The 21774-nt window shown below is 42.0% G+C and overlaps 2 protein-coding genes across 5 annotated transcripts in view; one reads left to right on the forward strand and one right to left on the reverse strand.

Annotated features, from left to right (window-relative positions):
• The window catches only part of DOCK1 (dedicator of cytokinesis 1), a 272132-nt gene that overhangs the window by 78689 nt on the left and 171669 nt on the right, over positions 1 to 21774 (forward strand). For all 3 annotated transcript variants that reach the window (XM_031597310.2, XM_031597311.2, XM_090145652.1), the window contains exons 26-27: positions 1582 to 1709; positions 4462 to 4557. In XM_031597310.2, coding sequence (XP_031453170.2) covers positions 1582 to 1709; positions 4462 to 4557 — 224 coding nt within the window. The remainder of the gene's footprint in view (positions 1 to 1581; positions 1710 to 4461; positions 4558 to 21774) is intronic.
• INSYN2A (inhibitory synaptic factor 2A) overlaps positions 9470 to 21774 on the reverse strand; it is a 41875-nt gene continuing 29570 nt past the window's right edge. For both annotated transcript variants that reach the window (XM_090145653.1, XM_090145654.1), the window contains exons 3-4: positions 18458 to 18529; positions 9470 to 10861 (exon numbers count right to left, since the gene is read on the reverse strand). In XM_090145653.1, coding sequence (XP_090001779.1) covers positions 10678 to 10861; positions 18458 to 18529 — 256 coding nt within the window. In that variant the 3' untranslated portion in view covers positions 9470 to 10677. The remainder of the gene's footprint in view (positions 10862 to 18457; positions 18530 to 21774) is intronic.

A 21774-nucleotide genomic window follows, 5' to 3' on the forward strand; every position in this document is an offset into this window, starting at 1 on the left:
TGAGGTTGCACAGATAAGTAAGTGACAGCTACCTGTTGCTTCAAATGCCTGTATTTCATTGTCTGCCTTATTAGGGTGGTTTAGAGACTTCATGTTCGTGTAAGCAGCTGTAGATCATTAATTAATAAACATCCTGGTAAATAAGCTCAGTCAATGCCCTTTGTTGTGCTTTTGTGCCTTTAGCCACTGCAGTAAGGTAAAATCTTAGGTTTGTCTCAGTTTCCAGTGTTGTTTGGGTCAATTCTGTTTAGCCACAGAGGTCACCACCTCTTTGCTTTTAATATCTATATGGATTTATGAATAATATATCTGTAAACATAATGGGAACTGATGATGATGATGATATTTCTCTAAAATTAGATTTGTTCCTCTTGTAATCCAGTTTTCTTCTCCTTAATGGGTAAGTCATAATGGAAATGAATATGAGAGGATATGATGCTGTAGCTAGATTGATTTTTCCATGTAAATACATTGCAGGCTGTAGTGCATGTTTCTTGAGAGAAAAATTCAACTAACGCACCGTGGTTTTACTCTTCTTTTGAATTACGAAGCTGGTGGTTAAATGACCGAGAAGTAATTAGATGTAAAAATTCCACATTGAAGAAACTCTTGAAAGTGTTCTTCCTTAGAATGACAGCCCACTTGTGCATCCCAAGTGAGCACCTACGTGCAGCAGTCACTTGAGACCGAAGAATATTTCTCTTGAACTGCTGAAGCTGGATGTGCTTGTACTCCATCCGTTCTCATTCCACAAACACGAGCCTACAAGGCAGGATAAAGATGTTGCTGTTTTAGTTCCTCTCTAACATCTTCTTGAGCTGAAGTGCTCTCTATGCTGCATTGTAGCGTGTTTCTCTTGATTATTTTTTTTTGCCACTGACATTATTTTTCCCCATTGTGCAGTTTGTGAGACCAGAATTCTGTCCTTTCTGTGGGGTAGCTCATGGGAGGGATGGGCTCATGGTAGTTGCTCCAGGAGTAACTGGTTCCCCTCCTTTGGGCATGGAAGTACTGGGCAGGGGATGGAGGGGGTTGAAAAAGGGTTTTAACTTTATCCTCACTCCTTTGAGCATGAAGAAGACGTGCTTGATGCAACCATGCAGAAGGCAGATAGTGGGCTGTGCAGTCTCTCCTTAAGGAAAGAGCTTGCTTTAGCAAGCAAACGCAGTGTCCCAGTGTTCTGTCTATGTGCACTGAGGCACTTTGCAGGTTATACTTTCATTAGATGTGTGAAATGTTGTGTGGTGTTTTGTAAGTCTGGGTAACTGTTGTTTTTAAGTATGGGTGGTTCAAGCTTGTGAGACTGCTCAAGCACTTTGCTCAGCTGGGGCAGAAATGGGAAGGTAGCATTTTGTCTGAGCCTTCTTAGCTTAACTTTCATTTGCTTATATATATATGTATATATATATATATGTATGTATATATTCCAGGTTTTTATGGTTTGGATTGAAATGCAGCTGAATTATCTTCCTATTTATTTATTTATTTTTGTCTTAAGCAATCACTGGAGCAGGTTGGCTGTATAGGTAATGCTGTGCATTTATTTACTGCTGTGTATGTAATCTTATGTCTTGTGTGCAGACTGCAGGGAAATCTTGCTGCCAACAATGACAGATCAGCTCAAGTATCACTTGGAAAGACAAGAAGATTTGGAGGCTTGTTGCCAATTGCTGAGTAACATCCTGGAAGTGCTTTACAAGAAAGATGTGGTTAGTATCTCATGTTTCTGTGAAGATTAGCATTTAAAAGAAATGAATCTTAGCAGAACTGATTCAGCAGGTAACTCCTGATGACTTAAATTCTTTTCTGTCTCCTTACCAATCTCTTTTAAGGCTTCTTTTTAGGTATACAATGACAAGGATGTTTTCCCTGACATCTTGTGATGTTTTGTATTGTTTCTGAGGCGACTCCAATCACCACTGCAGTCTAAGAACACCTTTACAGATGCTGGTTAGTGAGAAGGATACATAAGATTGAGAGAGAAACCTCTTTCTTACACAGTGTTTAGCCTCTGCCTGGTGGGAAGTACTTGAAATCCCCATCCACCCAAGCATTTTGGGAAATGCACGTTTGAATGATCTTGAAGGTGGCCCTGAAGGTGCATATACATGAACATGTAGTTTTGTGAATTTAGCAAACTTATTTAACTTCTTAACATGCTGTTTAAGCTTACATAGTAGAATTCTACACCTTATTAAGAAATAACCAGGATTATTAACTCGATGATCCTTGTGCATCCCTTCCAGCTGAGTTCTGTGGGTAGGTGACTGCTTCTGCATGAGTGCTACAGCTAATATAGTGATCTTACAGAAATGGCAACATCTTAAACTGAGACAGAGGAGGTTTAGGTTGGATATGAGGAGGAAGCTTTTCAGCCAGAGGGTGGTGGGGCACTGGAACAGGTTGCCCAAGGAGGCTGTGGATGCCTCATCCCTGCAGGCATTCAAGGCCAGGCTGGATGTGGCTCTGGGCAGCCTGGGCTGCTGGTTGGTGACCTGCACACAGCAGGGGGTTGGAACTGGATGATCATTGAGGGCCTTTTCAACCCAGGCCATTCCATGATTCTATGAAATGTCAGGCAGCTGCACCTGCAAACCTGTGAGTGCTCTGGGCAGGCGTGCAGATGTGCAGCTTGCATAACTGTCTTTTTTTTTTCTGTCTTTTCCTGACTTTGCACGAATATGCAAACGTCGCTCATTTGCTGGAGAGCTGTAATCATTTGATGCTGTCTTAAAGAAGCTGTGGCTGCTGAGGCTGCTGCGTGAATCTTCAGCCCTGTGTAGAAGCATGCAGTCCTTCAGCTGGAAGGGACCTCTGGGGTCACCTGCTCACATCGTACCTAGCATCTTGTTTGACTGTTTTTTGGGAAGCAAAAAAAGAAAAACTGATTTTATTTCTTTTTTGAAGTAGTGCTGTCTGAGTGCTTCAGAAAGTAGGTTATATTCAAAAGGGGATTTGTTTTTGACAGCCTTGCTGCTTCTTGTCAGTCCGTGTTGACTGTCTTTCTTCCCATGGCAGCAGGCAACCTGCAGCCCTCCCATCTCTGTAGCTGAGCCCAGAGCTGCCCCGCATGGCTGCTGATGGAGAAGGGAGCAGGGAAAGGAAGCAAAATGCAAGTGAGGAGGAACACAAAGTAAAATGACAGACAGGAGCAGCAAAAGTGCAAGGCACGTGGAGAGGAGGAGGATCTTTGAGATCAGGGAGAGCTGAAAGATAGAGCAGGGTACTGAGATGCACATGTTTCAGAAGATGCTGGAGTAGCATCTGGAATAAGAATAGCACTGGAATAGGCTCCCCAGGGAGGTGGTTGAGTCACCATCCCTGGATGTGTTTAACAACCATTTGGATGTGGTGCTCAAGGATGTGATTTAGCAGAGGGTTGTTAGTTAGGGTAGTATGGTTAGGTTGTGGTTGGACTTGATGATCCTTAAGGTCTTTTCCAATTTGAGAAATTCTATGATTCTGTGCTCTTTTTACTGGAATTATAAGCTCTAACCCAAAGATGTATCTGTCAGCAATGGGAAGGAAAATCACATCAGAGCAGTAGTTGTGTATGAAGAGATGATGGATCACTCTTTGAATATGCAAATGCATTCTTCATGTATGCAAGCCTACCTTTGGTAATTAAGCATAGTCAAATGATAAGATGCAGGTTATATGATTCCAAGGGCAAGAAAGAAAATGGATCATCAGAGTGTTTGTACAGTAGTCAAAAAGCAACACAAAGATGCTGCTTCGTTTAGATAACTTTGTGGGAAAATGCTTCCAAATGCTGGCTGTGGCTTTGTTGCACCTTCCCATGTCACAGCCCTCTTTGGAAGTCATCCACACTAACGGGAACTACCCCTGCTTATGAAATTTAGACTACCCTGTGATGTTCGTTGTGTGTTTTTTGTCATGTGTTTTTTGGCTTCAGTTCCCATAGGCAGTGTTCTGCATGAGGTTTCTGACCTTTTTCTTCCAGATTGGTTGTGCAAAATGTTTTATTTTCAATATTCTGCCAAAAATAATGGCAGGTTACTTATAAGGCAGAAATATTAATTTGATGTAATTGGCTGAAATTGAAATTCATTGCCTAAAGTTTTCCTTTGGTTTTCTTAGTTCCGTTTTTGCTAAGATTTTGCATAATAGCTCCTTAGACATGATAACGTGCTTCTGATGGTGGGAAAAATGACTTAAGACAATAAAATCAGGTAACTAAATGTCCTGGTCATTGCTTCCATGCACTTGCTTTCCATTTAGAAAACTGTAACAGTACTACTAATACATTTATTAGTAAAATGTTAATAAGATTTTGCATGGTCTTTAAAAAAATGAAAACAACAGAGATTAATTTTCTGCTTTTGATGAATAGAAGTAAGTACTGTTTTATCTATCTTTCACAAGAGAGGTTGTTTTAACTCAGATGTTTGTTTTTCTACTGGTGTACAGAGTTCAAACTAATTCATTCTTTTTCCTTAGGGGCCAACACAACGACATGTCCAGATAATCATGGAAAAGCTTCTGAGGACAGTAAATAGAACAGTCATTTCCATGGGACGTGATTCAGAGCTCATCGTAAGTGTCTCCTGATGTAAACTTAAATACCTTTGTCACATCTTTCTGTACCTGAATGTAATAGGATTTGAATCCCAAGTGATCCAAAGCAATCAAAACCTTCTGTAACTGTGTGTGTTCAGTCAGCAGTAGAGCATTGGCTTGTAGTTTGTGTGTAGCATGTGTAAGGGGAGAGGAAGAGTTCTGGTCAAACTGGGTTTTCCATCTCTCAGAATGGCTGACCTCGTGTTCTGCATTCGAGCTGCTTGGATTCTGGGTTAGAGTCAGGTTGAAATTATGCCTTTTCTTTTATCACTACCAGAATTGTTTTACCCAAAATTCGTATTGGAGAACTGCTCCTGCAGGATGAGAAGAAGGAAGGAGGAGTTTAAAGATGAGCGATACCATAGAAGCATAGTTGAAATAATAACTTTTTCATAAGCAATAAAATCAGGGCATGTGCATATGCAATTTGCTTCTTGTGTAAATACTGGCATTCAGCAGTTGGCATGTTTTCACCTTGAAGCAGTAGCAATGTCATCTTCAACTGAAGAGCTGATGTTTACTTCTCTAGAAGAGAACTACCTACCTGCTTGGGTCCTGCTTTGATTAGCACTGGCAAATGAGAGCAGCAGTCTTGTTCATATTTGGAACTTGATTCTAATTTCAGTGCCTCATGGGATGCCTGAACTGTGTGATCGCTAAGGATAAATACTGAAGGCATTTGCTTTCTAGATATTGTTCCCATTTAAATTACTTGCTGGGTGCCAGTGCTTGTGGGGCTGGAGATGTGCTGTGTGTGTGATGTCCTTTGGCATTAGTGAGCAGAAGTCTTCAGCATAGCTTCAGGTTGCTGTATGTGCTAATGTAAGAGGAATACTGAATTTACCGTTGCAGGAGACAGTGTAATTAGAGTCTATTACAGATGCTGCACATAATTACAGTAGTTTTCTCCCCATTAAAACATTCAGATAGGGTTTTGTATGTCTGATACTGATCTGGCTGTTACCAGATCAGTTTTTTTGGAGAAACATTGAGGAAAAGTGAATGGGCTGTAGTTCCCACTTGACCAAATCCTGTCCTTTGCAGTAGGCAGGGATGTTGGCACATACAGTGTTGTGAGGACCCACATGGAAACATGGTGAGATTTGTTTCTCCGTGGGATTCCTCAGCATTCCTCAGTGGTTCAGGAAATGAGAGAGAATTTTGTTAACTTTTGCCATATTTCAATGTGAATACAGGTAAAAAGCTTTTAAAGGTTTTTGTGCTTCTGGCCGCTTGCACAGGCTGGTTCAGTGAAAGCAGTGAATTTATGGACTTGGAAATTAGGGTTTGTTCCCCACTTGGCACATCAAATAGATTTCAAGATGAAAAAAGTCAGATTGCCATTTTAGTACTTGTTATTTCGGAGTGTGGTTTTTCTTCTGGAAGTCTCACTTGGGTGATTCTGCTCGATCTGTTTGCTAACTGAAGCAGAGCTGCTGTGCAAGTTTTTCCCAAGAAAGGTGAGACCTAGAGACAGCTTCTAACAATTCTCATCAAAACTACAGCTGGTTACTAACAGTTAGAATTTGAAAAGGTAATTTTGGCCTTGTAAGTGACCCGGGTATCAGAAGGAGCAGAATTTTGCCTCCTGTACAATCTCTTGTCCCTTCTGACTCCATTCCTGACCCACTCTTTACTAATCTCTGGCTTTGATGAGCAGTGCAGTGCAATCTGTGGTTCCTTTACTTTGTGGAACAAGCCATGTTTCATTTTGCTAGAGTGAAGATGTAGCTTGGAGGGGGTAGGAAGTGGCTGTGCTGCTGTGAGGGTGTCTGAGGAGCTCTGAACATCATTGGGTCTCTGGTGAAAAGCCAGCTGAACGCCCACTGTGACACCTTTAAATTCCCTTGGGCTGTGTGACAGGGGAGCAGTGGGCAGGAGGGGACTTTGTGGCTCTAGCAGTAGGTGCAGTGTTTCCCATGGAGCTTCTCTTTCCTGCTGTATTTTGGAAAAGAATGCAGTGAAACCAAGAAGTGAGGAGCCGCAAAAGTGATCAGAAAGTAAAGGTTTCAATGTGATACACTTCAGCCATCTGATGTTAATGGAAGGTTTAGAGGTGCTGCTCAGATATGGTGGGAGAGAATCTCTGCAGGGTGGAAATGACAGCGGGCAGAGGGAAGAAGTGGAACTGATGACAACACGGGAGCAAGAAGTGTAAAACAGCAGAACACAGCACTGATGTGAGGAGGGAAGACTGAAATAATAGATGGTGGTGGATGCTGTCTGTTGTCTTTTCAAGTCAGGGATGCCTTTCCAGAAGTGAAATTTGAGGTATTGATGGTCACAGGAGAGTGTTCTGAAGCTCACCTTGTTTATGAGTTGAAGCTAGAGGATGTAAATTATCTTTCTAAACCCAAACTTCACAGATAACAATGCTTGGCATTCCAAAGCATTAAGCAGAAAACTTCATTTTCTTCACTAGACTATTAGGGGGTAAAATTTTTTACTTTATTGAATTGCACATTTTCTTTTCATGTGGAAGCATTTGAAGTGGTGTTGCAAACTTATTTCACAACCTGTTCCACTGGCCCAGGCTGCCCAGAGATGTGGTGGATGCCCCATCCTTGGAGGCTTTTGAGGCCAGCAACCTGCTGGAGCTGTGGTGTCCCTGTTCATTGCAGGGGAGTTGGACTTACAAAATGTCCCTTTCACCTCTAAGGATTCTGTGATGAAAACTGAAGAGGATGGTGGTAATGGTTTTGTTCTGCCACTGGTATCAAGCTGCTTTAGAATGGTAACACCACCAGTGCAGCCAATGGGTCTGGGCTGTGCGGTGCCAGTGCTTATCTGAACCAACTGCATGCACCTTCACTGCTCAGCAGCTCATTTCCAGCTCTCCAGTGACATTAATAAGCCCCACTTCTGTGTTATGGCTGCTGAAATAATGCAGTCTCTGTCTTTCTACAAGAACAGAATTGCACAGTAACTGGTTAAGAGATTCCAGGAGCAACTTGCAGTGTGTGCACGCAGGTGCTGAAGGAATGGGGCTGTCAGTGGTTTGGGGTTGGAAGTGTTCCTGAGAAACAAATCTGTCCCATTTTAAATACCTGATGAACCATTAACACGCTGAGTGAGATGACCAGCACAGACGGTTTTGCACCTGAAGCAAGAAAAAGCAAACACTTTGTACTGATGGTAGGATTTTTCAGTTTTAATCATGATTTTTTTCTCAGTTTATCCTGATTGTTAAACTATTTTTACAGTGATTTTTTTTTTTTTAATCCTCCTTTAAGAAAACAAGTGATACGTACATGAATAGTGTTTCCTAGTAGTTATAAAACAAAGAACTGTTGCTTAATGGAAATGATACGGACTCGGAAAATAGCAAGTAATATAAAGTCACTGCAGTATTTATTGACTAAAAATTAGTTTCAGCGTGATATGAGAGAAGTGCATGTAGCAAATCAGTGTGTGGAAGGGCTGTCGGTGAATTTGGCAAAACTATGTCATGTGCCACACTGAAAGTGAAGATGTATTTTTCTCTGCTATCACCTCATAGCTGAGTTTCAGGTGTTCTGCACAAGGGTGAAAAGAGCATCATGTCACGTTTAACAAAAGCTCTAAAGAATGAGGATTCTCTCTGCTTACCTAGGCTGAGCCTGAGTGGTTCTAAATGCAATACAATATGATACTTTTTACACACTTGCAAAAACATTTTATTACAAATTACATCGTATGGTACGACAGAACACGGTATGTAAGTCTAAGCAAGACTAGATGCATGTCGGCTTTTCCTTTTTTAAAAAAATGTAAAAAATTAAAAATCTGCAACTCTTTAAGAAAATAGCCTGAACATGTCCAGAACACGCCGTGAGAACCTTCCCTTGCAGCTCTCACGTGTTCCACCGGTGAGATTTCCTCCGTGGTGTGACATGCATACAGAACCCTGGGCTCTGAGCGAGGCAGAACCGCAGACGGAGCAGCTGAGCTTTGTGTCAGTCCCTGCACGTGAGAACATTTAGAACAGGTTGATGGGGAAAGCTGCTGATGAGGTGACTCTAACGATTTGTAATTGGTTGCCACTGTGAGATGCTTGATTTAATTTCTTTAATTAAATGGCGCGTTCGCTTATATAAATTCGTAAATGATTGGCATTATTTTGAAATGCTGAATATCGTTGTGTCTTTTTGTTTTACCCATGTTTGATATTTCATTTTAGGGAAAAAAAAACAGAGATTTTCTTGTTTGGAAGTAATTGGGTGGGTTTCTAGAGCATGTGAGGCGAGCTGCCTTGTAAACAGCTTTGTATCTTTAATTAAAAACGGTATAAAACACACGAAACACACTTCTTCCTCGTGAAACAATGCACTTCTTTCCTGGTACGCAGGGTCCGGTCACCTCATTTGATCCTTCACCTTTCAGAGTATTTCAGGATATTGTTTGTGTACGTACAAGAACTCGTAGCCCTCTTGAAGTTTCCTACAAAGTGACCTTTTCAGTTAAGCACACTGAAATTCATTTGGAGGTGGACATTGACATCTTCTGCGTGTCTGTTCCCATTCTAACTTCCTTTTCTTACCTTTTCCCTGTAGCAAACAGGCATGTGTTTCTCCTCAGATTTTCTTGTAGCTACGGGCTGGATGTTGAGCTCAGAAAAAAAACAGTGTCAATGAAAACATTTCAAGTTTGGTAGTATGTGCAAACTCATCTGCTACTCATGGTATTTCTACCACCTATAGACTAAGGAATTCCTGCCTCAGTGATGCTGCAGGGTGTGAAATCTCAAAAGCAAATCTTAGTAAAGCAGACTGCCACGTAACTCCGTACGACTTCTTAAAAAAGACCCAACATAGCAGTATTTCCAGTCCCTGTCCACTTCCAGTGTGAGATGTGGTTGTTGTAGATATGAGCTTAATGACAGCAACAAGTACTTAAAGGAAACGTTTATAATTCAGAGCAACATGAAAAGAAGGAATAAAAAGGAAAAATAATCAAACGTTTCCTCCATAGGAGAGTGCTGGTCACTTAGTACAATTAATAGATATGGGTATAAATTGTAATGTGTTGGTTGAGAAACCCAGCTTGGTAAATAAACAGCTTCTAAAATTGCTGCTCCTTCCAGGCAGGTTTCACAGCACAATGCGTACTATAAAATTTATGGTGCCTTCTGCAGTAATGTAGAGGTTTTCCAAAGACTGCCTTAGAAAAAGATACTAAATCATGGCAAGTGCCAGCAATCCGTAGAACTTTTTATTGTTCGTTTTGTGTTTTTCAGATTGTTGTCTTTTTTTTTTTCTGTGCCAGAATGTGTCGTTTAGAGCTTTGGGGCAGCAAAAGATTAAAAGGGAGATTTAGGACGGCTTATTGTCCTGTAGCCTTGACCCTGTCAGCTTGGTGTGGTTAAGGCTTGTCCTGATTTGGGACATTTCTCACTGCCCACCTGCTGGTGACGGGCAGCAGCCTTGTTTGCCTGGTGGTGAGGACACAGCTAAATTAGAACTGATGGTGCGTTGTCAAAATGTGATAGCTTGGCTGAAGTCTACAACACATGAAGGCAAATATACACATAGTCACATCTCAGAGAGTATTCATGGTCTTGGACCACATGAAAAATTGTGCTTTGTCCGGGATAGATGTGCTGAAAACTGCACTCCCCAATCAACATGGATTTGTAAAACTGAAGATCACTGCATACATAAGGCTTGCTTGCTTTTTTTCTTTTTTTCCCCCCTCGTTATTTAAAGACAATAAACCAAACCCCCAAAAGGCTTTAAAACAAAAGTGATATTTAGCTGTGTACAGGATGACAGCCTACGATTTAACAGGTTAGAATGTGATGCTCTCAGATCTAAGGGAGGGGGAGGGAATAGTTTTCCTTTCCATCTCAGTATAAATTTCAATTCAGGTTTTACATCCCACATTGGTGAACCGCAAATAAAAGCTGACGAGGTGTCACATCACCCCTTGCTTCTGAACATGAGTTTGTAGGTACAAAGGCCTTTTTGGTACATACGGTGAGAACTGAACGCTGCCACAGTAGTCAGAACAGCACGGGCCGGTGACACGGAGCAATGCACCGACATCCCTTGGAGATGAGTGACAGAACTCCAAATATATTTCAGAGAAGGCCTTGAACTCCACAGTTAATGGACTTGGTTAAAGGAACCAGAGTTTCCATCTTCCATGCTTTTTTGATTCAGTTTTGGATTTTTGCTTGGGAGTTGAGGAGTAGCTCTCCTGAGAATAAGGCAAAGGTGCAACCTGAGTTTCCTCAATAGGATGAAGTTTTCTCAAAACTGGCTGTAGTTTATCTTCTTGCTGCTTGAAATCCAATTCCACACTAAAAATGAGAAGAAAAGGCAATCAGCTACTGCATTACGATGACAGTACTATTTCAATTAAAGCAACATCTGACAACACTACGGAAAGGCTTAATTTATTAAACTCAAATACAGAATAAACACTTCAATTGCTGCAGCAATTCTTAAACGTGGAACTGGAGGGAGAAAGATGAGACGTGGAAAGATGATGTTAAATGGGATCCTGATGCCTTCTTCTGTGCAGGAGGGCTCTGTCTGTGCTCCTGGGCTCTGTGCCTCCTGCTCATGCTGCTCCTCCATAGGTGAGGAGAACTTTCTTTTGATAAAAGCCATTGACAAGAAGGCCATCCTGGCATTTTGTTGACCCTGGCTTGTTTCTTTCAAGCTTTACCATGAGTTAATTTCACCAAATTGACTCCTGACTACGAGTCCGTCGTAGTTATGTACTCCTCTGTGATAAGTTAAACGTTAAGAACTTAATTCTCCCGTGCACTGCAGAACTTCTCCATATGCTGATAGCCCTGTAGGAAGGGTAGTGACACAGAACCTACTTAGCCCCTGCTGTGAGTGAGTACTGGGACGGAAACATCTACGGATGGAGATCTATTTATTTAGCTGATTGGAAGGACCCATTTCAGTAATAGAGTGTACTTGTTTTTTTGATTTGCTATTAAACGTAGAAATAAGGGAAATACTCATTTCATCCTAAGTTTGGAATCAAAATGTGTACTTAAGATCCAGGCTACTCCTTCTGAATTCTAAGCGCTCTCGACTACAAAATCCTACTAGCAATTAAGAAATGTCATAAAGATGAAATTATAACTCTTATTTCAATAGAGAGAGCTAGAGATTCAAGTTTAGCTAATAAAACACAATATGAACTTCAGTAAAACCTTACTTCTGTCTGATACTTAAAACCCAAATCGAGGCTACTTACTTTCATATACCATGAAATGTCTCAGTTGCATTTGGTATGTCAACCTCTGGCTGAGCCCTACAGCGACTCTTTTCATCCTGCCTTGGACGTTACATTGCAGCTGGGTGTTGAAGGGTAAATTTAGGAAACAGTGACATTGATGGCATGTTAGGAACAAAGACTGTAATTTCTTTCTTCCCTGCATGTTGCTTGTTGTATTAAAATGAACATTTGTTTTGAACATACGCACATTAGAGCAGCATCTGCAAGGAGTGAATTTGCAGTAGGTCGCAGTGTTGGATATCCTGATACTACAAAGACAGTTCTAAGACCACTGAATCTACTGTTCATCCTTGCTGATGAAGAACACGTTCATTTTTCCAGTTTAGCTTGCAAAAAGCTCTTCGTCAGATAACTGTGACATGAATTTTGTGGGAAGATTCATCAATCAATTGTAAACAGCCCACCACGTTAATGCTCTCAGTAACACAGTGAAAGAATCTCAGGATGAAATAGATTCTGGCGTTGGTAGAGGTCAATTCAAAATGTTATTCTTGCATTCAGCTGGGAAAATCTCTGAAGAACTGCTCAAAATCAGTGTGAGAAATACTTTACTTTAAGGAAGCCAACAACCCAACAAACAGAAACCCCACAACTTTTGGAACAGAGCAACTTTCTTCAGAATCGATTTCTATTGGAGGCAGACTTTGAGAGGAGAACTCTTAGTTCTGGTCCAGACAAATTCTCTGCTGCATCACTCTCTATTCACAGCTTATTGGAGGCTGTTTTTTTTGTTTCCATCAATTTACATCAAAATAAAATCTTTCTTCTGAGAACTAGAAAGAGGATGAAAGAAAACTGTATTATTCCAGCTTTTGCAGCTGCATACATTTTGTAAGAATTGTTATCTATCAGGATCAATTTATTTAGCTTTGTAGGTGTTCTGATGTAACTATTCCTTTGAGGCAAATGATTTTGTCTGCTTGTGAGCTTGGGATGTGAGTGTACTGTTGAAATAAGACCGAAGCCTCCTTACTCTGTCGTTTTTCATCTCTCCCTGACTCAGCTGTTGCTGATTTCACTTTTGGTTTTAACGTTCTATCAAACATATGGAATGCTATTAAACTCAGCAAGCATTACGTATTTGTGTGACCTCTGCGTGTTTTTGTTACGTAGTGCTGGATACTCCCTACAGACTGTTCCCCTATCTTTCCAATTCTTGCATTCGTGAACTTGTTTGTGTCACCTGTCACAGCTCTGACAGCTTCACTCTGCTTAGTGATGTTTTTATATCCCAAGTAGCTGTAGGTTTCCTCTCGAAACGACCTTTCCCTGAGATGCTCTCTGTGCCACGTGGCTCTTTCCACTTTCAATTTGTCTGTTTTCATCTCTTCAAGTGTCCTCGTGGTAACTCCATCAACTGAATTAGTGAGGGCCGTATGTTCTTCTGGCTTTATTCATTATGGAGGTTGTTGGCTTTGGAAGTGCTTCTCCATATTGAGAGGACAGAATATATTTTTCAGTAGTTAGATTGGCAATTATGAATAAACCCTACAAAAACAAGAGGTGAATCTGAATATGACAAACGGTTCTGGTGTCACACGTGTACCTGGGCCATGCAGTTTGGAACACTGCATCACAGTGTCTCCATTCTCAGTGCCTATCTCAGTTTTTTCCTTTGTGCAGCACATTGCACAGAATGGGCTGTTTTGGTTTTTCTGAGCGCCTCTAGACAGCATTGTTTTGTCTGTGATAAAAAAATTCTGCTTTTCTGTCTGTTTTTTTTTTTTTTTTTTTTTTTTTTCCCTGAGAGCCACCATATATTCACAGGGTTTGTAACAGAATCTTGGCATTTGCACGTGAATCAGTGTTTGCATGTATGTCAGTCCCATGAAAATTTGGCCAAAGGAAATCAAACAGCAGACCTCTGAGAATTGTGTCATTAAGCACAGGCGAGAACTTTGTAATTAAAATCTCTGAAATCCTGTCACACTGTGCCAGTTCTGGTCCAGGACTGATCAAAAGCATTGCTGCAGTTGCAGCTGTAGATGCTGTCAGTGTGTGCCTGACTGAACCCCTGAGCACAGGACCCCATGTCTGCTTCTCCAGTTCTGAGTTCTGCTCAGGACTGATACTGGTGCCGAGAGAACCCAATGTGTGATCACAGTCTTTCTTTTTTTTTTCCTTTTCTTTCCCGTTTCCTGGGCCCTGATGTTATTTACTGCACAGCATGTGCATGCAGTGAAGCCCAGCAGAAACGTGAGTCAGGGTCTGGTCTGTCCATAGGAAGCATCATTCCCTTGCTGTGCAAGTTTGGTTTGCAGCGAGCGAGGCGGCGTTGCCTTGAAAATTATTTTCATTCCGTGATGTTAATTTCAGAATTGTAGTCAGCAGGAACCTCTGTGGGGTTTCTGTGTTTGTTTTTGCTTTGGGCTCAGTGTCCCCCAGCCTCTGCTTTCGGTTTGTGAAATGGAAGCTGTGCATTCTGAAAGCAGTGCGGACTCAATCCTGGAATGCCGAGTTCTCCAGGATAAACTCAGAGCGCTTTTCTGTGCAGGGTGAGGACACCAGGTATCCTGAACAGCTGCTCAGCCACGTATGGTGCACGTGGGTTAAATGCAGTGCTTTCCAGAGGTGTTAGGGCTGTGTCCCTACCTGGGGCCCACTGCAGGATAAAGGAAGCAATACTGAGCCCTTCCCAGCTGCAGCCAGGCGGGCAGTTTGGATGTCCCGTCTCACTCAAGGCATGCACACAACATGGCCAGCTCCTTCAGACTTTTGTGGTTAATCCCATTTTCTGAATCTTAGCACTGTGCATTAGGGATTGGTGTGCTGGATTTTCTGTTTTTGGCTTTGTGATTTATTTTTTTTTTAAATGAGAATACATGTAAATGAGCGTGTTTATTTTTTGCACGCTGGCAGCAGAGTGAGCTTTTTCTAATTCTGTTGCTGTATATGGGATTGAAAACAGTTTGAGGAGTCATAACCACTTGGTTTTAAACATACGGGACGTGGGAGGATATCTAGCAACAAGCTCAGGAATTTGGATGGGCTTTCTTTTTTAACGTAGTCACACGTTATTAATATGCATCATTTTAAGATACTAGATACTAACAATCTGATGTGTTGCTTACTTGTAAGACTGCAGAATCAGAATAACCCAGTTTCAGGGCTGTGTTGCTTGGGTCCTCTATCCAGTCACCTCTTGAGAGCACCAGGGATGGAGCTTGCCCAGGCTCTGGGCAGTTGGTTCCTCTGCTTTCCCCTTCAAGGAGCAAACCTTTTTCTCTCTCTTCAACCTAAACCTTCCTCATTTCAGTTGGCATTGCCTTTGTTTACCTTGTTACTACCTAGTTTGCAGTGTTAAGGCCCAAATCCTACAAGCATTTGTAGAGCAGCTTAACTCTTTGCATTTAAGTAGGCTAGGTGAAACAGGAATTAAAGAGTATCATTGTGTCTCCTAGCTGCATTAATAGGATGACATGGAATTAGTGCATGCTGCATCTTGGAAGAACAGGATCCAGATAAGCATTAAGAACTTGAAAATTAGCTTAATACACTTTTAAACAATCTCTTTAAAAATTTCCTATTTTAACCTGAATATTACAAATGCCCAGGATCCATAGCATTGTCAGTGCTGGCAAGCCATTAAGATCCATTTTTCAACCAAGAATCTTACAGTCTAGAGATAAGAATTGTGTGAGAAAGAGCACAAATTTGTTACCGTGGGTAGGAAATAAAAAGATGGTGAAAATTACTATTCTGGTCATTTGGTTCCCTGATTTTACTGTACTGATAATATCTTAGGAATTTATGTCTACTTGTCTTACTTTGCATGCCATCTTTATATATTTTCCTAATTATCAGTGTATCTAACATCTTCATAAGAATGGCTTCCAGGGGTTGCTGTGCTGCCTCCTTGATGTACGTAGCCATGATTTTAACCTGTAATGGTGTATTGAGAGTGCTCTCGTCATGTTTTCAGCTGAGTAGCTGGAGCTTGCCATGCAATGTCAAAGACAAAATTAAATGCTGAGAAACAGCCTGTTGCTCAGGCCTGTGCTCGTATTGCAGTTGCTTTTGTGCTGACAACATGCCCTAATAAGACTCGTCTGTTTCTAAAAATATTGGTGCCGAGCCTGTATTGGTTTGTGAAAGACACGTGCAGACTTTTTTGTCTTTTTATTCATTTTGCTCTTCAGTTTGTAAACGATGGATGATTTTGAAACTGATCTGTGATCTCCGGTTAGGAGATGTCAGTACTAATGGAGTAGGTTAATGTTTCACATGGATTAACACCAGACAACGTTTGCCTGTTTTTACTGTTCCAAATGATTCTTTTTAAATAACTAATATCATGACTGCTTATTAATACCTAATGAGTGGGAGACAAGTGGATGGGGCCAGGCTCCTATTGGTGGTCCCCAGCAACTGGACAAAGGGCAACAGGTACAAACCAAGCACTGGAACAGGCTGCCCAGGGAGGTAGTGGAGTCTCCTTCTGTGGAGGTACTCCATACCCACCTGGATGTCTATCTGTGTGCCCTGCTGTGGGGAAGCTGCATTAACAGGGGTTGGACTGGGGGATTTTCAGAGCTCCCTTCCAGCCCCCATGGTTCTGTGATTCTGTGAAAGCCTTCATTTCTCTCAGAGGTTCCAGCACTGCAGTATGGCTTGTGGAGGAGAAGAGGATCATACAAGGCAATCTGTCTTAGCGGTAGTTTTATCAGAGAATCTCTCTCCTATCCCTTCTGACTACTTATCTTGTCAGAGTAATTCAGGCTTCTCATAGTTCCCCTGTTTCGCACCGTCTTCTGCATTTAGACTTTTTGCCTGCAGCATGTATTCTCCTCCTCTGACAAAGAGCTGAGCTGAGTTTTGCTAAAACTTCCCCTGGAAACACTGCTGTAGGCAAATGCCCAGCATGGATAGCTGCAGTCCAAGTGGCTGTTCTGGTGGGAAATGCTGTTATGTGTACGCAAGGAAACACTTCCAGTCTGCATTGTTTGCAGTGAATGTAAGAGGTAAAAACTGGGAAGTTGCTTAATTTAAATTGTGCTGACTCGAAATCAAGACCTTAAAATAATAATTCAAATTGGATTTGGGTTTTAGTTAACGAGACAAAAAGAGCATCTCTGATGGCAGTGTGCTCTGTTGCAATTTCCCAGTCTGTCTTGAGAAAGAAATTGCTGGGGATGAGCAAGCAGAGAGGCAGGGTTGGCCTTTAGTATTGACGTGCTTCTAAATACTGCTGTAAAGGAGAAGTAAATCAATTGGTTCCTTCTCCTGCACAGAACAGCATCTTTCTCTTTCCAAGTTAGTCAGCAAGGAGAAAAGGTGGAGTTGAAGTTCTCCATCCTTTTTACCTTCACTGCTAGGAAGCTAGGAGCAGATCTACCTAAATCAGAGATCTGGTGGAGAAACATGAAGGTTTTTCAGACCTGGTCAGCAATAGTACATTCATTTTAGTTTGTATCTGTAGTTAACGGCCATCTTTATGTATTTTCTTTTGTATTGTACTGCCTAATTTTCTTAAATACTTTCCTGATGTATTTCAGAAAGAAAGACATTTTCAGAATGTTTTATCCCTTTGTATAACAAAGAGAAGAAATCCCTGCTGCAATGATGATCTGAGTAACGTTTATTTTCATCTTACCTGCACCACATGTAAATATGTAGTTGCTTTTCTTTAAGCCTCTCTGTAATGGAGGAGGGCAATTAAGCTGTCAGTATGAAACACATCATCAGACTCCTGATGGCTTCATGTCATGCCCACTGATTATCTGCTACTCCTTCCTTACATAACACATGGCAAAAAGAAGCCTCTTGGCTGATAAACTTGAGGAGGGGAACCTCTGCCTTAGAGCGAAATGAAACGTGTCCTTTTATCTTTGGCACCTGATCTGCTTCCAGTGAGTGAACTCCAAGCATTTCCTTCTGCAGAAGAAATTCTAGCAGCCACAGACAGGAAATTCTAGCAGGTATAAACAGTCTTTATAAAACCTTTCAGCTTTGAGCCGTTTGTAATTGCTTATTGGTTTGACAATAACAAACCTGTGTTCATGTAACAGATCATACACCTTCAGAATGAGTCTTTGTATGCATGCAGCAAGTCTGTGTGTGTTGCATGAAGACTGACTCTGATGTAAAGAACTCAGAGCTGCTGTTCATGTTGGGTATTGGCCAATGGGATAAAATTCCTGCACTGTAAATGTGGAAGCATGTAAAAGCCTGGGTAGTAACGTCATCTCACTGGTTAAACTGCCTGGATTGAATCTGTATGTGGTTATGTTTGCTATAAAATCTCTTGGAATTGCTTCCCCAGTCCAGTGCTTACTGCTATAAATGTCAATTTATGTTGAGCTGTTGAACAGAAAATTCTAAGGATTTGTGGCTATGTGAAAATGAGGCTTGTGACTCGCAGTACTTCACACCTAAGATCTGTAGCAGTGCTACTGACCATAATAGTCTGCAGCTCTGATCTGAAAATTTTAGACAGTTATCTGTTGAATTTAAATAGCTAAGTGAAGGTGAATTTATTTTCTGTTTCTTGAGCTGTTTCCATGCAGACAATACAAAAAAAAAAAAAAACAGATAGAATCCCAACGACTGAATCAAGGCTGACGTTTGATATTGCACTAATGAATAAATCATTACCTCTCATTCAGTACGAAGTGGGATGGCAGTGTTTGTGACCCACCTGTAGATGATACATGCGCTGTTCCTGCACGTGTCGCAGTTGGCTGTGTCTTGACCGGTCCGATATGAAAGCCTGCAAAGATAAGAACACCAGGTCATTAAAATGTCATTTAAAATATTTTTGCCCTCAGTGAGTGCTTATCGTAGAACTTCAGGAATTGATTATTATTATTTTTTTTATCTTTAATACTTAATATAAAAATCTAGCTATTAGGAGAACGGGATGATAATATTCATCCTCACTGGGGATGATGATTATTTTGGACAACAAGCGACTGATGGTTGGAAGGAGAAAATAAGATTCATTTCAGTTATGTTTTTGTACATTGATGGAATACAAAAGGAAATCTAATTAAGTGCTCTTCATTTTACATAAAGCCTCTATGTGCCACATGCTGAACCCTCACTGTGAATGGACACAGCTCCTGGTTCTGCTGTGTGGCTTTCTTCTCTTCCCAAATACATACAGCTTCACCTCCTTACTGGTGATCCTAGGCAAGGTGCAGATGGAGCTGAACTTGCGAGGGATGTGAAAGATAACAAGAAGGGGTTCTATAGGTACATAGGCAGGAGGGGACAGACCAAGGAGAGTGTTCCCCCTCTGATGAAAGTAATGGGGAGCTGGCTTCCTCAGACATAGAAGAAGCTGAGGTACTCAATGAGTGCTTTGCCTCTGTCTTCACAAGTGGTCAGGTTTCCCATGTCTGCCAGGACCTTGAGTCTGTAGGTGAGGGTGTGGGGAGTGATTTCTGTCCCACTGTAACAGTGGAACAAATCGGGAGTCCTCCTCTTGAAATAGAACGTATATAAATCCATGGGGCCAGGTGAAATTCATCCTAGGGTTCTGAAAGAGATGGCTGATATCCAGGCTGGATGTGGCTCTGGGCAGCCTGATGCACATAGCAGGGGGGTTTGGAACTAGATGACCAACCCCCTGCTGTGTGCAGGGTTGACGACCAGCAGCCCAGGCTGCCCAGAGCCACATCCAGCCTGGCCTTGAATGCCTGCAGGGATGGGGCATCCACAGCCTCCTTGGGCAATCTGTTCCTCACCACCCTCTGGGTGAAAACCTGGCCCTGGTCCTGGGGCCACATCATCCCATCAACTGACATCACTCAGTTCCACATTGGCTTTGCAGCTCAGAGGTGTGCACACTCCTCATCCCCACTGTGGGGACAGCAGGACCTCGTCTGTGCTTCCCTCACTTAGCAGCAATAGCAAAAACTCCAGCATTTGCAAAAGAGCTGATTTAATTTTCATGTGGCAAAATATCAGACCTCTGTAGAATAAAATATTAATGGAGAACAAGGGACAAGGCATGTGCTTGTCCCTAACGTGGAAATGCAGTTGCTGGCTATTTTTTGTTAACTAACTCCAGGTGATTTATCTCAGCGAGCATGCTGCCTTTGTACGGCTTTGTTGTCCTTCCTTGGAAAACTACCAACTCTTATTATGTTAAAGGTTTGAATATTGTTTTAGAAGTTCATCAGGTTACTTGCATATTTTATATAAAAGATGTTTTTAAGCAGGAAGAAATGTATCAGTGTGACCTTGAAGGCAGAGAGTGGATGCGGTGTTGGCTTAAATCAGGCTTGTCTGCCCAGGAAGGCACTGCTCCAGCCATTGGGAGCACTGGGATTTATAAATGGTGTGGGACACTGTCATGGCAGAGTGCTCTGCCATGGGGATGGAGCTGCTCAGCACAGCAGTACTGCAGACAGCAGTTAATAGGGCGAATCTGCTGCTTCTGTAAGATAGAGTTTTCTTTTCCCCGTGAAAGAAAAATGCAAGTTAGAGTTCTGGCTGTTCCAGTTGTTGGTGGTTTTGTTTTTGTTTCCATTCTTATTTTATGAGGACTGGGAACATGCTGGATTTAAAACCTGATACCAAGTGATAACGTGCCCTTGGAAATAATTTTTATCTGGAGGAATACACTGAAATTAACTGCACTGCTAAATTTTAGCACAACTACAAAGGCAGGCTGGCAAAAGAACTGCGAGTAGAACTCTCTGCGAGGTACCATTCCTTCTGGGGGATAAAGCAGCACTGCTTTGCATTTGCTTGTACTTTTTTGTGCTCTCAGGGGTGAAGTCATTTCTGTTTTGCAGTTCCGCTTTGATTATTTGGAGGCAGGCATTCAGGTTGTCACTGCAGCATTAAACTTGGACTTGTACAATTATTTTTTCAAGCTATTGATCAAATACTAAAAACTCTTAGCAAGGACACAACACCTCAAGTTTACAGATAAGCTGTTGAAAGCCTTTATTTACCGAGGACATAAATGGTAGTTAATAATCGCCTTCAGAGGAATACAGCACTGTTGTCTGAATGCCTCTTTATAGATAAAGACATAAACATGCTGCGTAGGGTGCCAGTTTTTTTCATTAGATGTCAGTTGGGACATTTTAATTCCTCTTTGTAAGCCTGCAAAGTACCCTTTAATATACAGGTAATTAGCTGCCTCAGAGCCTAACGACCTCCTGCTCTGCACCACTCTGCTGTTCCTGCACTGTGCTGCTGGGCTGGGTAACAAGTAGCTTAAGAAGTTTCTCAAAGTCCGGCTTTGGCCCAGAGCTTAGAAATGCTTCAGCAACAAGGGATCAGTCTCAAAGAAATTTATTGCCATATTAAAAATCATACAACGTGTCTCTGAATCGTCGTCCTTCGTTTGCTCTGTAATAAGGGCGTATGTCCATGATCACTGCCTTAGTTACTGAGGTGGTTTCATAGAGTTGTGGAATGGCTTGAGTTGGAAGGGTTGTCAGCCACTAGATCAAGTGCTAGATCAGATTGCACAGGGCCCATCCAGCCTGGCTTTGAACATCTCCGGGGATGGGACACCCACAGTCTCTCTGGGCAGCCTGTTGCAGCACCTCACCATTCTCTCAATGAAGAAATCCCCCCTGATACCTAATCTAATTCTTCCCTCCTTCCCATTTCCTCTTGTGCTATCATCGTCTACTTGTGTAAAAAGTTGTTTTCCCTCCTGTTTATATCTCCCTTTGAATATTGGGAGGTCGTAATAAAGTCTCCCCTCAGCCTTCTCTTCTCCAGACTGAACAAATCCAGCTTCTTCAGTCTGTCTTCATAGGAGAGGTGCTCCAGCCCTTGGATCATCTTCGTGGCCCTCCTCTGGAGTCTCTCCAAAAGCTGCACATCTTTCCTGTGTTGGGGTTCCCACCCTTGGTTGCGGTACTCCAGATGGAGCCTCATGTGGGCAGAGTAGAAGGAGACAATTCCCTCCCTGTCCCTGTTGGCCACCCCTGTTCTGATGCAGCCCAGGATACCACTGGCCTTCTGGGCTGCAAGCACACCCTA

The sequence above is a fragment of the Phasianus colchicus genome, chromosome 8 (assembly GCF_987193195.1).
Source record: "Phasianus colchicus chromosome 8, bPhaCol1.hap1.1, whole genome shotgun sequence".
In the NCBI taxonomy this organism is placed as follows: Eukaryota; Metazoa; Chordata; class Aves; order Galliformes; family Phasianidae; genus Phasianus; species Phasianus colchicus.